Here is a 13,901-nt window from a genome sequence, read left to right on the forward strand (position 1 = left end):
CATTTTTCCACCACCTAAAGTCCAAGCAAAATCTAAAAAAGCTAAAATTAGTTCAGCAAGCACTTCTGAATGCTCATTTTCTCTCTTACTTGATCCTGCTAAAAACTTCATAGAAAATCACCCTCTACCTTTCCCTCTAAACGTTGATTAACTTAACATGCTCCTAATGAATATCACAGGGTCAACAGATCCTATAACCACAATTCAAGAATATACCACAGACCTACCAGCTTTGTCCCATATGATCAGTCAAGTTTATCCCCATTTAAAGGAAAGACCCATAAAACGTAAATTCACGTCCATAAGGAAAAAAATCCATAATTATATTAACAGTGAGGCATCGGAAGCGAAAAGTGACACATCTCAGTTAAGCCAACATTAAATTCAAGTCTCTACTTCAGTGGAATATTGATTGTTTTTTCCATCGCCTTGCTATGTTCCATCATCTAATTGGTGAACAATCTCCTGATATAATATGCCTACAGGAAACTAATCTGAATCCCCCAAAAAAATATAACTCCAACCAATATGACTGTTTTCGTTGTCTAGTCCTTTCTGAATCTCTCAGCGCAGTCAAAGCTATGCAAAATGTATACCCTAAACACCCCATTGAGAAAATTATCAGGGCCGAATTAATGAAAGCTCAAGAAAATTTCAGAAGAGTCCACTTCCTATGGATACCATCTCATATAGGCATAGAAGGGAATGAAGAAGCAGATAGTAGTGCGCGTAAATGTGCGTTCATAACGAGGCGTCGACCCTCGATCGGACCATAGGATGGTATTATATTATCATCGCCACGTAAAATAAATGCATTATTTTAAATGCTAGCGTTCACTGTCAGTGCTATGCTCTAGGCGAGGATACCATGCGATGATCTCCGTAATGAACGCACCCTAACGCTATCACCAGTGACGCATCAGAAACAGAGTGTCGGAGTATCGCAGGCGATCTAAAAGTTTATTTCAAAAATAAGGTGTTAAGTGCGTGGAATTGGGAGTGGAATGACTCTAGTTCGAAACTCAGAACCATCAAAAGTGATATTTTTCATGGAAGTTCACAGCCAGAAGTAGAAGATGCCAAACTATTATTACACATCTACGACTTGGACATTGCAGGTATACTCATGCCTATCTCTTCTCAAATAGTGAACCTCTACAATGCGAAACATGCAATATAGTAGACAGTATAAAGCACTTCTTGATAGACTCTCCTACATATGTAAATCAAAGACAGTCTTACAATTTGCCAAATAACCTCCTCAACAAAAGTTTAGTTCCGAACAATTTATTAGGTTACTTAAAATGTATAAATCTCTTTGTCAACCATTTTCCATCCACTCCTGAATGTAGGTCTCTCCCAATTGCTTCCATCTTTCTCTATCTTGCGCCAATCTAATCCACTGTTTGCCTGCCACTGTTCTTATGTCATCTACCCATCTTTTTTGAGGTCTTCCCGTGCTTCTTGTTGTCGTCCTTGGTCTCCATTCTAGAATTCTCCGTGTCCACCTGTTGTCATTATATCGGGCTACGTGACCTGCTCAGCGCCATTTCATTTTTGCAATTTCTTCCACAATATCCCTAATCTTCGTTCTACGTCTTATCTCGGTGTTTCTAATCTTTTCTCTTAGTGATATTCCAAGCATGATTCGTTCCATTGCTCTTTGCGTTGTTTCTAATTTTTTAGCAGATTTTTTGGTAAGGGCTACTGTCTCCAAGCCGTAAGTACAAACTGGTAGTATGCATGTGTTATACACCTTTTTCTTTAAGTTTACAGGAATGGAGGTGTTTTTCAAGATATATGCTAATTTGCCGAAAGCGCCCCATGCCAGTTGTGTTCTTCTTTTAATTTCAGCATCTTGATTTGGTTTTCCTAGTTTGATAACATGACCTGTGACATAATGTATAAATATGTTACACAAAATTTAACTTAATTAATTGTTACAAATGTTCAATTGTTCACAAATTGTAATTAATTATTACAATGATTCATTGTTACAAATGTTAAATTTAATATTATTACAAATGTTACAGGAATGTCGCTAATAACCTTTTAACCTTTGGGTGGATGCGACTTTGTTTCTTAAAAAAAAAGAGAAAAGAAATACAGTGTTAAAACACAGGACTTAAATGATAATTATATAAATAAACATTGATTTACCTTTAATTTAAGGTTGGTATGTATAAATAACGGAAAACCCTTCAGTTGTGTACCAACGTAGGTTTCTTCTTCGGGCGTTATAAAACCGATGATGCCGACGGAATATTCTCGACAATACTTATCCAGCAACTCCCGATTCCAGTTGTCCATTTGTAGATACTTGTTGAAATTCTCAAATACTATCACACCGTATCGACCTTTGTCTAAATTAGTGAGCACTGGTACACTTTTACCGCTGACTTCAATTTTGTACCTAAAAAAAAGGAATAATAATTGTAAAAAAGCTTATTTTTGTGAGTTTACAAGTAAACGGATTCGGTGACACTTTATTTTACTTTCATTTTAATATTAATAAAGTAAAAGTTTAGGATTCAAATTATATATGTCAACGAATCGTACTTATCTACTAACTTTATTATTCAATCTCAGTCGGCTTTAGTCTTCCTTTTCGGTTGTAGTCCTCGATAGATGTAAACGATTTTTATTTATCGTATGGCACTTGACACATTTACTCTCGAGTCGCCATTAGAAAATCCTCTAACCTGCCATGATAGGATCTTGTGGGACACTATTCTATGATGTGACAGGGGATGATCGTTTATCATTTGTGCATCATGTAACTGCATCAACAAAACCTGGTAGTTTTGTGTGATGCAAGCTGCTATTTTATTGTTCCATCCATTCTCGAGTCGAAGTGATCGTTAATTTGAACTCATTTTCCACAGCAGTCCGTGCTGTTTTATTGGCGGTTGTCCGGAGCGTAGAAAGTTACCATTGGCAGCATCTATATCTTGATGAATTGTTACTAAGTATCTTTCTGTTCTTACTAGTCAGGGAGTGTATGCGCCGTAGTTTGGGAGGTGGAACGTGGCTCAGTACTGGGAGTCATTGCGTAGGGATGGATTTGATAACGCTAGGAATCATTTTCATTGTATTTTTCAATTGGGCATCTACTTTTTGTATATGTGGGCTGTTAAGCCAGGCTGAAGAGCAGTATTCCGCGGTTGAGAAGACAAGGCCCAGGGCAGATGATGGCAAGGTGTTGTTCTGCCGCACAGCTTCTGGATGATTTTGTTTCTGGATTTAAGTTTTTCCGCTGCTTTTGACAGATGTTCCTTGAAAGATAGGGTTCTGCCAAGAGTCACCCCAAGGTACTTTGGTGTTTTATTGAAGGCGAGTGTGGTGTTTTCGAATTGGATGTTGAGTGTTTTTCCTGCAAGTTTGTTATTTAGGTGGAAACTGGAAACCTTTGTTTTGGTAGCGTTTGGTTGGAGCCTCTATTTACGGAAATACTTTCCCACTGTGTGTAAGTCCGACTTGAGTATTTCTTCTGCTTCTTCAAATGACTTACACCTTGTTGCAAGGACCCAGTCATCGGCGTAAACAAACTTCCCCCTGACCTGGTTTCTGGTATATCAGCGATGTACAGGCTAAAGAGAAGAGGAGCTGGGACAGATCTCTGAGGCAGTCCATTCTTCACTTTTCTTGGGGTGTTGATGTCGGTTCCCATGACTACTTGAATCATTCGGTCGGCTAGCATGCTGTTGCTTATTCGAGCGGTGGATTTACAGGAGATTGTACGGAGCAGCTTGTATATCATGCCTTCTCTCCAGACTGGTCTCATAGGTCGCTGTTAGGTCTATGAATGCGGCTGCAGTTTTCTCTGGAACCCTGTCTCAATAAATGTGGTAAGTGAAAGAACCTGATCTGCGCAGCTTCTTTTTGGTCGAAAACCTGCCTGATAAACCGGTATTGATTCAAGTAGCTTTGGACTAATTCTGTTGTAGATAAGTCGTTCTAGTAGCTTGAACGTCGCTTCTTAGGGTTGTTATCATTTGGTTTCCCTGGTTTTAATATGGCAATGACCTTCGAGCGTTTGAGTTCCTGTGGTATAGTACCGGTCTTCATAATGTCTGTGAAAATGTGGGCCATCCATTCCCTCGCATATTTGCCGCTGTTAATTAAGAATTCGGGATGAATATTGTCAAAACCTGGGGCTTTAAATCCTTGAGAGCTATAGCGACTTCTTCGCTAGTGAAAGGGCGGGAGTGGTTGGTTTCTGTAGATTCTAATTTTAAAGTTTTGAGCTCTCGTTTTACCTTGATTGTGTGTAGCTTGTCTTTCGGGGCCCTAGATGTCGATACCAGATGTGAGGTAATAGTGTTTGGGTTATTTGTTTTGTTCCTTGTTATGGAAGTTCCGCTTCCTAATTTTCGTAGTGCTGTAGAAGCTACATATTGGTTGGTCCACCCAAAATGTAGCTTCGTCGATTTTCAATAATTTTTAAACTGTTTGTCCTTGTATCGGGTTGTGTTAATGTATCATTTAAATGTTTATGACATTCTATATATATATATATATATATATATATATATATATATATATATATATATATATTGTTGGATAGCCTAATTTGACGAAATGCCCCTGAAGATGCTCTAGGAGCGAAAGTACTTGGGCAAGATTTAATAAAAACTGTGCTCGATATCTGCCTTTTATTTCATTAAAATACATTTGTTCGAGCATTCAACCTTATATCACTTTAATTCTAGTTTCGGCTACGATATCTTCCTAATTCCCAGTTATGAAATCCACGGTATCTTCTCCACGATAACTACAATGATGTATTTTTAATGTTTGGGATCTTCTACTTCGCTAACTAGATCATCTTACATACAGGATTATAGTTAAGCATATGAACTATATTATTACCCAACGGTTTTGCCATTAACTACAAATTTATATTGCAAACAAACATCATATTTTTGTATATTTGCCTTGTACCTTTCAGTAAATTGATAGAACCAATGCGCTTTTCTTTTTAGGAAATCTTTTTCATTGGGTCATCGTTATAGTAAGAATGTCAGTTACGCGCGCAAAATCAATGTTCAATAAAATTTGTATTAAATCGACGGTAAAAATTCGATATCTTTTGATTCGAGTGTCCTATCGACAAAAATCAAGATGCGTTTTAAAGATAAAGCATCCAGCTTTCGTATGCAATTTTTGTGTTTTGCCGAAAATAAACTAAAATTTTATAAAGGTGTTAAATAAAAAAACGTGGCGCGATTTTTTCATTTTTTATGATTCTCATGAGATCAATACAATTTATTCCTATCATTGACTGGCCACTATGAAGTTTCGATTACTAGAACCTAACCTTCAAAACCTATAGCACGAAATTTGAATTTTGAGTTTCGGCAAAAAATGTGAGGCATTTGAAATATGCTTAAAAAACGCTGCAATTAAACTTTCACATAACAAATAATCTAAAACGTTTAAAACTTTTTTTTCAAACACATTAGTAGGTTTTTTCACAACCAAACTTTTGCTATCAACTACACTCAAAACCGTCTTGTTGTAGGCATTTCCCGTGATGTGCGATCGTTTGTAATGTAAAACATTAAATTCTGCGTTTTTTATTCATATTTCAAATGCCCCATATTTATTGCCACACATCAAAACTGAAATTTCAAGTCATAACTTTTAAAGAATGATCTCTAAAAATGGAAATTTTACTGCTACTGGTCAATGAAAGTGATCAATTTTATTGATCTCACGAGAATCGTAAAAAATGGTCAAAATCGCGCCACGTTGATTTATTTAACACCTTTATAAAAAACTGAGATTATTCGCGGCAAAATACAAAAACTGTATACGAAAGCTGCACTCTTAGTCTCTAAAACGCATCTTGATTTTTGTAGATAAGACACTTGTATCAAAAGATATCGAATTTTTACCGTCGAGCTGATACGAATTTTATTAAACATTGATTTCGCGCGCGTAACTGACATTCAAAATCGACGGTCGCTTCAAGCGTTGTTTCTGAAAGAACGGTTCATTCTACATAAAGAGAGCTAATAAACATTTTTGTTCAAAATTATCTCAGTTACATTTTTTATTTAAAATATTTTTTTCTAGGACGTACTAATTCTTGGTAAATCAATTTTTTTGCATTTTAACCTCCGAATTAGGGGGCTTCTAGGGGGAAGCCTTTTTGCATCTTTTTTGGGGCCCCAAAATTAATATTCTCGGCAAAATTCAGCTTGTTCGTATGATTTTTAGGGGTCAACTCTCTGACGACTGCACTACATACAAAAATTGCAAAAGGGTTATGCGCAATGTTAAAATCTCAATAGGTCCTGGTGCAGATAAACAGACAGCTACATAGCATTCCAACACTATCTTACAATCTACAAATTTTCAATCCTAGACTAAGAGAGGTAATTTCCAATATTACTGTATCCATTATCAAATTACTTAAAAATGTACAATTTTGAACTGCATGAAATAAACTAATATTATTATCCAACACCAAAATTTCACACGTCAAATTATGAAACTCTAGTAAACGAAAAGTTTACTTACTTTAACCGGGTGTGGACAAGAAGCTCAGCAATACTTTTTCCTAACTGGGAGTACATCGTTTCTACAAAAACTAAAACTTTAGGGTAACTACGCAGTCTTGCATCTGATTTGTGATCGTGGTTTTGCAAAATCCTGGGGCCGTTCATAACACCACATCGAATGTTCGGCTCCGGTCTCGTGGATCTTTGAATAAATCTAAAAAAATACAATTTACATATATTTAGATATAAAGTAAAATTGACCCCTTCTCTTTCTCTCTCTCTCTGTCTCTCTCTCTTTCCATATATTATATTATATGCATATATGTACATATGCAAGTCCATATTTATATTCATATAAACAGGGTGTCCAAATTAAGTGTGCACCATATGGAAAACTTTTTCAGTTTTATGAAGTTATTTATTATAAAAAGTTCTGAATTATCTAAGACCTAGAATACCTACAATCATCAGATATTATGTTTTTTCAGCCATATACGCGGTTTGTCAAAAAATGAATTTTATGCAAGAGACAGCAATATCCACAATTCATATTTTTTGACAAATTGCGCATATAACAGAATATACAGGGTGGCCCTTAAGTAATTGTACAAAAAGAAAGGTAAATTCAACACTTTAAAATATTACGATTTAAGCCAACTTGCTTTTATAAAATATCGAGATTAAGAAAAATACAGGGTGTTAAATAGGATTTAAAATTTTATTTTTCGCTGTAACTTTTATGTTTGTAAACATTTATGTATAAAAATTTAGAACTAGGTACTTTTAAATATAAAAAATTATAATTTGATTCACACTTTGATGTAGCTGATAGAGAGCGCCACATATGTGGCATAAATTTGCATTTAACTTTTGTTGCTCTTTAAGTTACCTGTTTTTGTGACAAAAAATATTAAAGATACATTATTTTAACAAAAAAATGTTATACTTTTTAATAACTTCAAAACTTAACAGTTTTCGAAATAATCGCATTTTACAAATCAGCTGCACAGTTCTGATTAAGGCAATTACTCCAGGCACGAAGGAAAAATAGTCAAAAACATTAATACTTCTGAATTTTGGTATTACCTTTAACTAAAGTTAATAGTTAACGAAATATTAAATACAATAAATATATCAGCAGGATAATTAATAATAGGATTTGACAAAATAACAGAATAATAGGATTTTACATCAAACATTTTACGTTTTATGTTAAATTAAAGTCATAATCAAAACATTACGTTTACAAACCCAATTAAGAAATAGTTAAACTAAATAACGTGACTTTTTGTCAAAGTAAGTGTTCGATATATCCACCATTCTCTTTAATTCATTTGTCAATATATTCCATAAAAGACCGTCTCATATTAAATAGCATTATTGGTTCTAAAGAAACTGCTGCAGTATTTATTTCTTCCCATAGTTGGTTGCGAATGTTTATGGGATTCTTATAGACACGTTGTTTTATTGCGCCCCATACACCAAAATCAAGGGGATTAAATAATGGGTTACGTGGTGGCTATAATGCATAATGGATGAATATATTCTTTTGGATACATATCCAAATCTTGTGGTATATTATGGAACTAGATCTTATTTGTCGCAGAGGTTAAATAATATATTAAACTGTGATGTATCTCGTTCATTGGTTACTTATATACACATGGAATAACCTATCGATGACATTACTTATTTACATTTTACAGCTTAGCTATATTTACATTAGTTAATTAATTTATAAACAAATTACATATTTGTAATGTACGCAAATAGTACATACAAATTAAGACAAGAAAGATTAAAATTCGTTGAATATATCCGGATACACTAACAATTGTAGTAGGTTGAAGATGCGTTTTAATTTTTTGAACGCGTAAATTTGTGGGTTCCCCCTCCACTCAGTTCACTCTTCACTCACTATTGGTCTTAATTTGAACCATATTTTTGACAATTCACAGAGGATCCTGAATACCAACAAACAAACATATATACAACAATACATATACAACATAGGACCCAACAAAAAGAATAACAAAAAGATTTTATCTTTGAGCAATAGTTTAAAAGTTTATTCTAAATGTTTATAAATAAAAAATAATCGTAATTTTACAAAAGGTTTTTGCGTTGTAAAAAATTGTTTTTTTTTTCACTTTTTTTGGTTTATATTGATAGATTATATTGATAGATTTTCAGGAATTACATACAGCCGCCTGGAATCGTTTCCGGAGGAGATGATTGGTGATTACCAATGTGGCAGCAGACCAAAGAGGTCAACTATAGACCAAATACATATGTTAAGAGGTATACATGAAAAATGTGTTGAATATAACATACCTATTTACAATTTGTATATCGATTTCAAACAGGCGTTTGATGGAGTAGATACAAAAGATGTTAAAGCAACTATCTATGTTAGGGGTACCCAATAAGTTGGTTAAACTTATACGAATGACTCTGAGGGGTTCCAAAGCTACGGTGAGAATAGATGGAGATATGACGCAGGCCTTTGATATTGAAAATGAAGTTAGACAAGGTGATGCCTTATTACACTTTTTAATCTAACTTTAGAAGCTGTTGTTAGAAAACTGGATATAAACGGCTGTATTAATACAAGATCAATGCAAAATGCGCATATGCGGATGATGTTGCCATAATAAGCCGCAACAAAAGGGTAATAAGCGAAAAAGTTATAGAACTGAAACGAGAAGCTGCTACGTTTGGTCTATATATAAATGAAAGCAAAACAAAATATATGGAGTGCACAAAATCGAATCAACATGAGAATCTGAAGGTAGACAACCATACCTACAAATACGCCTTCACTTTTCCCTACCTAGGCTCAATAATAAATGACAACAACAACATCAGTCAAGAAATACAAGCACGGATTCTTAGCGGTAATAAGTGCTTTTATGCATACAAAGACTTAATGAAAAGTAAGTTACCGAATCGTGAGTATAAGCCTAGAATCTACAAAACAGTAATTAGACCAATGGTCACATATGGATGTGAAACGTGGACCCTCTCAACCACTGATGAAAATCAACTGAGAATATTTGAGCGCAAAATACTAAGGAAGATATTTGGACCAACCCAATTCAGCGATGGTTCGTGGAGAACTAAAATGAACCACGAGCTGGATGAACTAATGCAGAGCGCAGATATTGTTAGATTTGTAAAGTCACAAAGACTAAACTGGCTTGGTCACCTAGAAAGAATGCCAGATAATCGAGCTGTAAAAGTAGTCCAGAGATGGAAGCCCCAAGGAAACAGAACAAGAGGAAGGCCCCGTAAAAGATGGATAGACGACGTAGAGAGGGATCTTAAAACCATGAACATCAGGCAGTGGCGAAGAAAAGTATCCGACAGGGCAGAATGGAAGAACATTGTTAAGCAGGCCAAGACTCACAAAGGGTTGTAGCGCCATTAGAAGAAGAAGAAGATTGATAGATTAACTCTTAAAATTTCATTTGGTATGAGTAGAATTATTGTATTTCCATTATTTTCTGACTAATGTGACTGTAACAAAAGGTCTCTGGGATAAACAAATAGAATAACTTTTAAACTAACTAATGGATCTATCTAAAATTTTGAGAGTTTATTAAGGACCACAGTACCCAACTTCGGGCGGAATAACAGATGCCTAGTTTGATTTTTTACAATAGTTATAAACAAATAACGTTTTTTCTTATTTTTTGCAGTTGTTGAAGCAACAAATTAATTTTACAACTTTTAAAAACCGCCATTTTACAGTTTTCTTTATATTTTAAAAGATAAAGTTTTGTAATTTTACCTCAAATACTCGTATTAAGCTTTTTAATGGTAAGCAAAGAATCGAAAAAATGACATTTTTACACTAAATTGGTAATAATTAAAAAAAGACGCCGAAATGTATGAGGAAAACATATAGGTTTTCTTTAAATAGGCCTATAATAACTACAAGAAATGTCATATGCCTGGATCAGTTACAGTCCCGAGAAGAATCTTAGTTCCCCGGTCTAATATTGAATTGAATTGAATGAGATATGTTCTTGTATATTTATTAATTTAGAACGAACAAAAGATACAAATAAAAGTCGTCATGATTTTTTGTGAAAATGTGAAAAAAATTTGTTCCAAATAGTGCAATTTAAAAGTATGTATATACATATCTGCTTTAATAATTCCACATTTTAATGAAATTTCGCCGAAACAATATCGTCAAAACAATATTACTCTAGTGAAATGGAATTGATATTTCAGTAAAATTTGATTACACATAATATTATTTGTCTGCAAATATGGAATATAGTGCTTCGTATAACAAATTTTTCACAATATCTAAACCATATGCCATAACAATAACATATCTGGTCAAAACGTTTAATAATTAATTACTTTAGAACTGTTAAAATGTATTGCAAAATAATGTTAATATGCAATAAATTTAATAAATCTTCATAACATGTCACTCTGATTTCATATCCATAAATATAAATTTACTTATTTTTTAATATAAATCAATGTTGCTCGACTTAATCTAATAACGTCAAAGCTAAATACAAGATGTAATAAAAATGGACGTTTAAATATATCACAGAGGAAATTAAAAAAATCCAATATACGCATAAATTGAATAAATGGAACGCTCTGGTATACGATCATGGATAAAAATATCTTTCATTAAAATTAATGTACTTCGTGGCATTAAATATAACCAATTGGGACAAACTCCGAGAAAAAATGTAATAGAAGTAATTATTATCGAAAACGTTTTATCACAATTTTAATTTTATATACATATACTAGCCGACCAGACCACGCTTTGCTGTGGCTTGGTTATTATACGACTAATATTATGTTCAATTTATTTAAGAGATGATAAGTAAATATCATGAAATCCGTGATGGCATCTCCGGTATATCCAGAGAATTTAAAAATTCTTTTGGATAATTTACGGCTTCGTCTTCATTAACAATACTGTCGGCTGATTTAAAAGATATCAAATCACCTGGTAGCAACTGTTGAATCTGGAAGTTAATTTCGTTAATGTCAACATTTTTTCCCCGCCAAAATTGCGCGCTCAATGAGCCAAGTAATTATTCAGTATAGCCGGGAAGACACTTACAATTAATTCATATTTGGTCTCAACAAAAGTGTATAAATTAAGTATCTAGAAGGTTGATGCATTGTGTATTTGAATGCAGTTTTATTTTATATATTTAGCAAATGTTTTGCGCCGATAAAGCCTTTTGCACTTGTACTTTTATCTTAATGGTCAATCGAACTGTTTCGACACTTCGTCATAAAAACGATTGAGTTAAACATGCATTAATCTCATCCGCATATACAAAGAACTCCTCCTGCAGTTTTGTTGGGTGGATCGAGTATCTCGGCACAACTGTTGCCGGTCCTAAACCAGGATAATCGAAGAGGGGGTCTACAGCCAGCTTAGCACCCTACTGATAGACTTTAAAACCATACAGCTCATAGAAACAGGATTATGCCTCGGAACAGGAATAATTTCATTACGACGACTAACGCGATAAAGACGACAATGAATTTATGGAAGACGAGAAATATACTTCGCATCGGTACTTGGAACGTAAACTTTCTAAACACAAGAGAGCAGGAAATTACAAAAGAGCTTGTAGAAAAAAATATAGACGTATGTGCACTACAAGAGACGAAGAAAAAAGGAAAGGCACAAGATGACCATCTGATGATGACCATCTGATGATTTACAGTGGTGTTGCGAAAGAAACCAGAGCCTAAGAAGGAGTCGCCCTGTTAGTACACAAAAATTTTTTACACCAAGTACAAGAATGTAAATATACCTATAATGAATATTGTGTAAAAATTAAACTAGATGTCAAACCTCTGAATGTGATAGCAATCTACGCACCAGAGAACAACAAAGATATCACCACAAGGGAAAACTTCTACAAACACCTTCAGACTGTAATAAACGAGAGCCCAAATGATGAATATAAAATAATAATGGGTAATTTTAACGCCAGTGTTGGCAATGATATAGTTCCAGGAATAAAACACTGCGATATAAAGATAATAGAAATTAAAACGGAGACCTTCTGACTAACCTCTGCAGCATGAACGAAATATGTAATAATAAAACATTTTTCCCTCACAAAGAACAATACAAATACACTTTTGAAAACAGTAGAGGACAAAGATCTATGATAGACTATATTCTCTCGAATAGAGAGTTACAGCCCCCTCAAATCTTGGATGTAAGAGCCCTAACATCTGCAGAAATAGGAAGCGATCATAAATCGGTATTGTACAACATCCGAATGAAAACACATATGCGATAACAAAACACCAGAATACACCACAAAGATAAAAGTCGAAAGATTACAGGATGACTCCACAAGATACCTATTCCAAAAAACAATAACCAAAAAAAGCAGAAATACATATATTACAGAAAGTAAAGAAGTCGAAGAAAGCTGGGCAAAAATTAAGTCTAATATCTTAGCCTCGGCCAAGGAAGTTCTTGGTGAAAGAAATATAAATAAAAATAAATCATTCCGAAGGCGAAGAACTCCATGGTTTTGTACAGAAGTGCAGGAAAAATTTAAAGAAAAGAAAAAAGCTTACCTGAAATACATGTCAACCAAAACACAAGAGGCATGCCATAATTACAAGACAATTAGAAACGAAACACATGCACTTGTAAGAAAAATAAAAAATGATCACTTGGAACGCTTTTCGAAAGAAATGGAACTTGATTTTTACGGTCTACAAAAGGAAATATGGCGCTTCATAAGAGGTCAAAGAAGGGAGGTAAAGAAACTAATAGAACCAAAACACATAGAAGAGGATAGATAAGTGGATTGAGTACCTAAAAACGCTAAGTACATGCGGAGGAAGAACAAACGACGCTAGAACCGGAAACACCAGAAATTACCACAAATGAAGAACTTAACACAATGTACAGGCAGTTCGGAAAATACTTTAAAACCTGAAGAACAAAAAAGCAGCAGGTAAAGACGGGATACCAAAGGAGTTACTGAAATATAGCGGAGCAGCAATGACAGAACAATTAACAACATTAATTAATAAAATTATAAAACACAATAAAATACCGGAAGAATGGAGAACGAGCGAACTAATTCTAATATTCAAAAGAGGAGATAAAAAACAGCCAGAAACCTACAGAAGTATAAACTTGTTAAATACTACGCTAAAACTTACAACTAAAATTTTACAAGTGCTAATAAATCAGAGGATAAGTTTAGCAGATGAACAACATTGTTTTCGTAGTGAAAGATGGTGTACAGATGCAATATTCGGTATAAAACAAATTACTGAGAAATCGTAAGAGTATAATAGAACCAGCATTTCTGTGTATGATTGACCTAAAGAAAGCGCTTGACAGAGTAAGACTAA

The 13,901-nt window shown here is 34.2% G+C and overlaps 1 protein-coding gene across 1 annotated transcript in view; it reads right to left on the minus strand.

Annotated features, from left to right (window-relative positions):
* sfl (N-deacetylase and N-sulfotransferase sfl) overlaps positions 1 to 13,901 on the minus strand; it is a 127,551-nt gene that overhangs the window by 41,979 nt on the left and 71,671 nt on the right. Inside the window, exons 3-4 of the mRNA XM_072540766.1 lie at positions 6,529 to 6,723; positions 2,161 to 2,413 (exon numbers count right to left, since the gene is read on the minus strand). Of these exons, the coding sequence (XP_072396867.1) occupies positions 2,161 to 2,413; positions 6,529 to 6,723 (448 nt within the window). The remainder of the gene's footprint in view (positions 1 to 2,160; positions 2,414 to 6,528; positions 6,724 to 13,901) is intronic.

Source organism: Diabrotica undecimpunctata, chromosome 8 (genome assembly GCF_040954645.1).
Source record: "Diabrotica undecimpunctata isolate CICGRU chromosome 8, icDiaUnde3, whole genome shotgun sequence".
Lineage (NCBI taxonomy): Eukaryota > Metazoa > Arthropoda > Insecta > Coleoptera > Chrysomelidae > Diabrotica > Diabrotica undecimpunctata.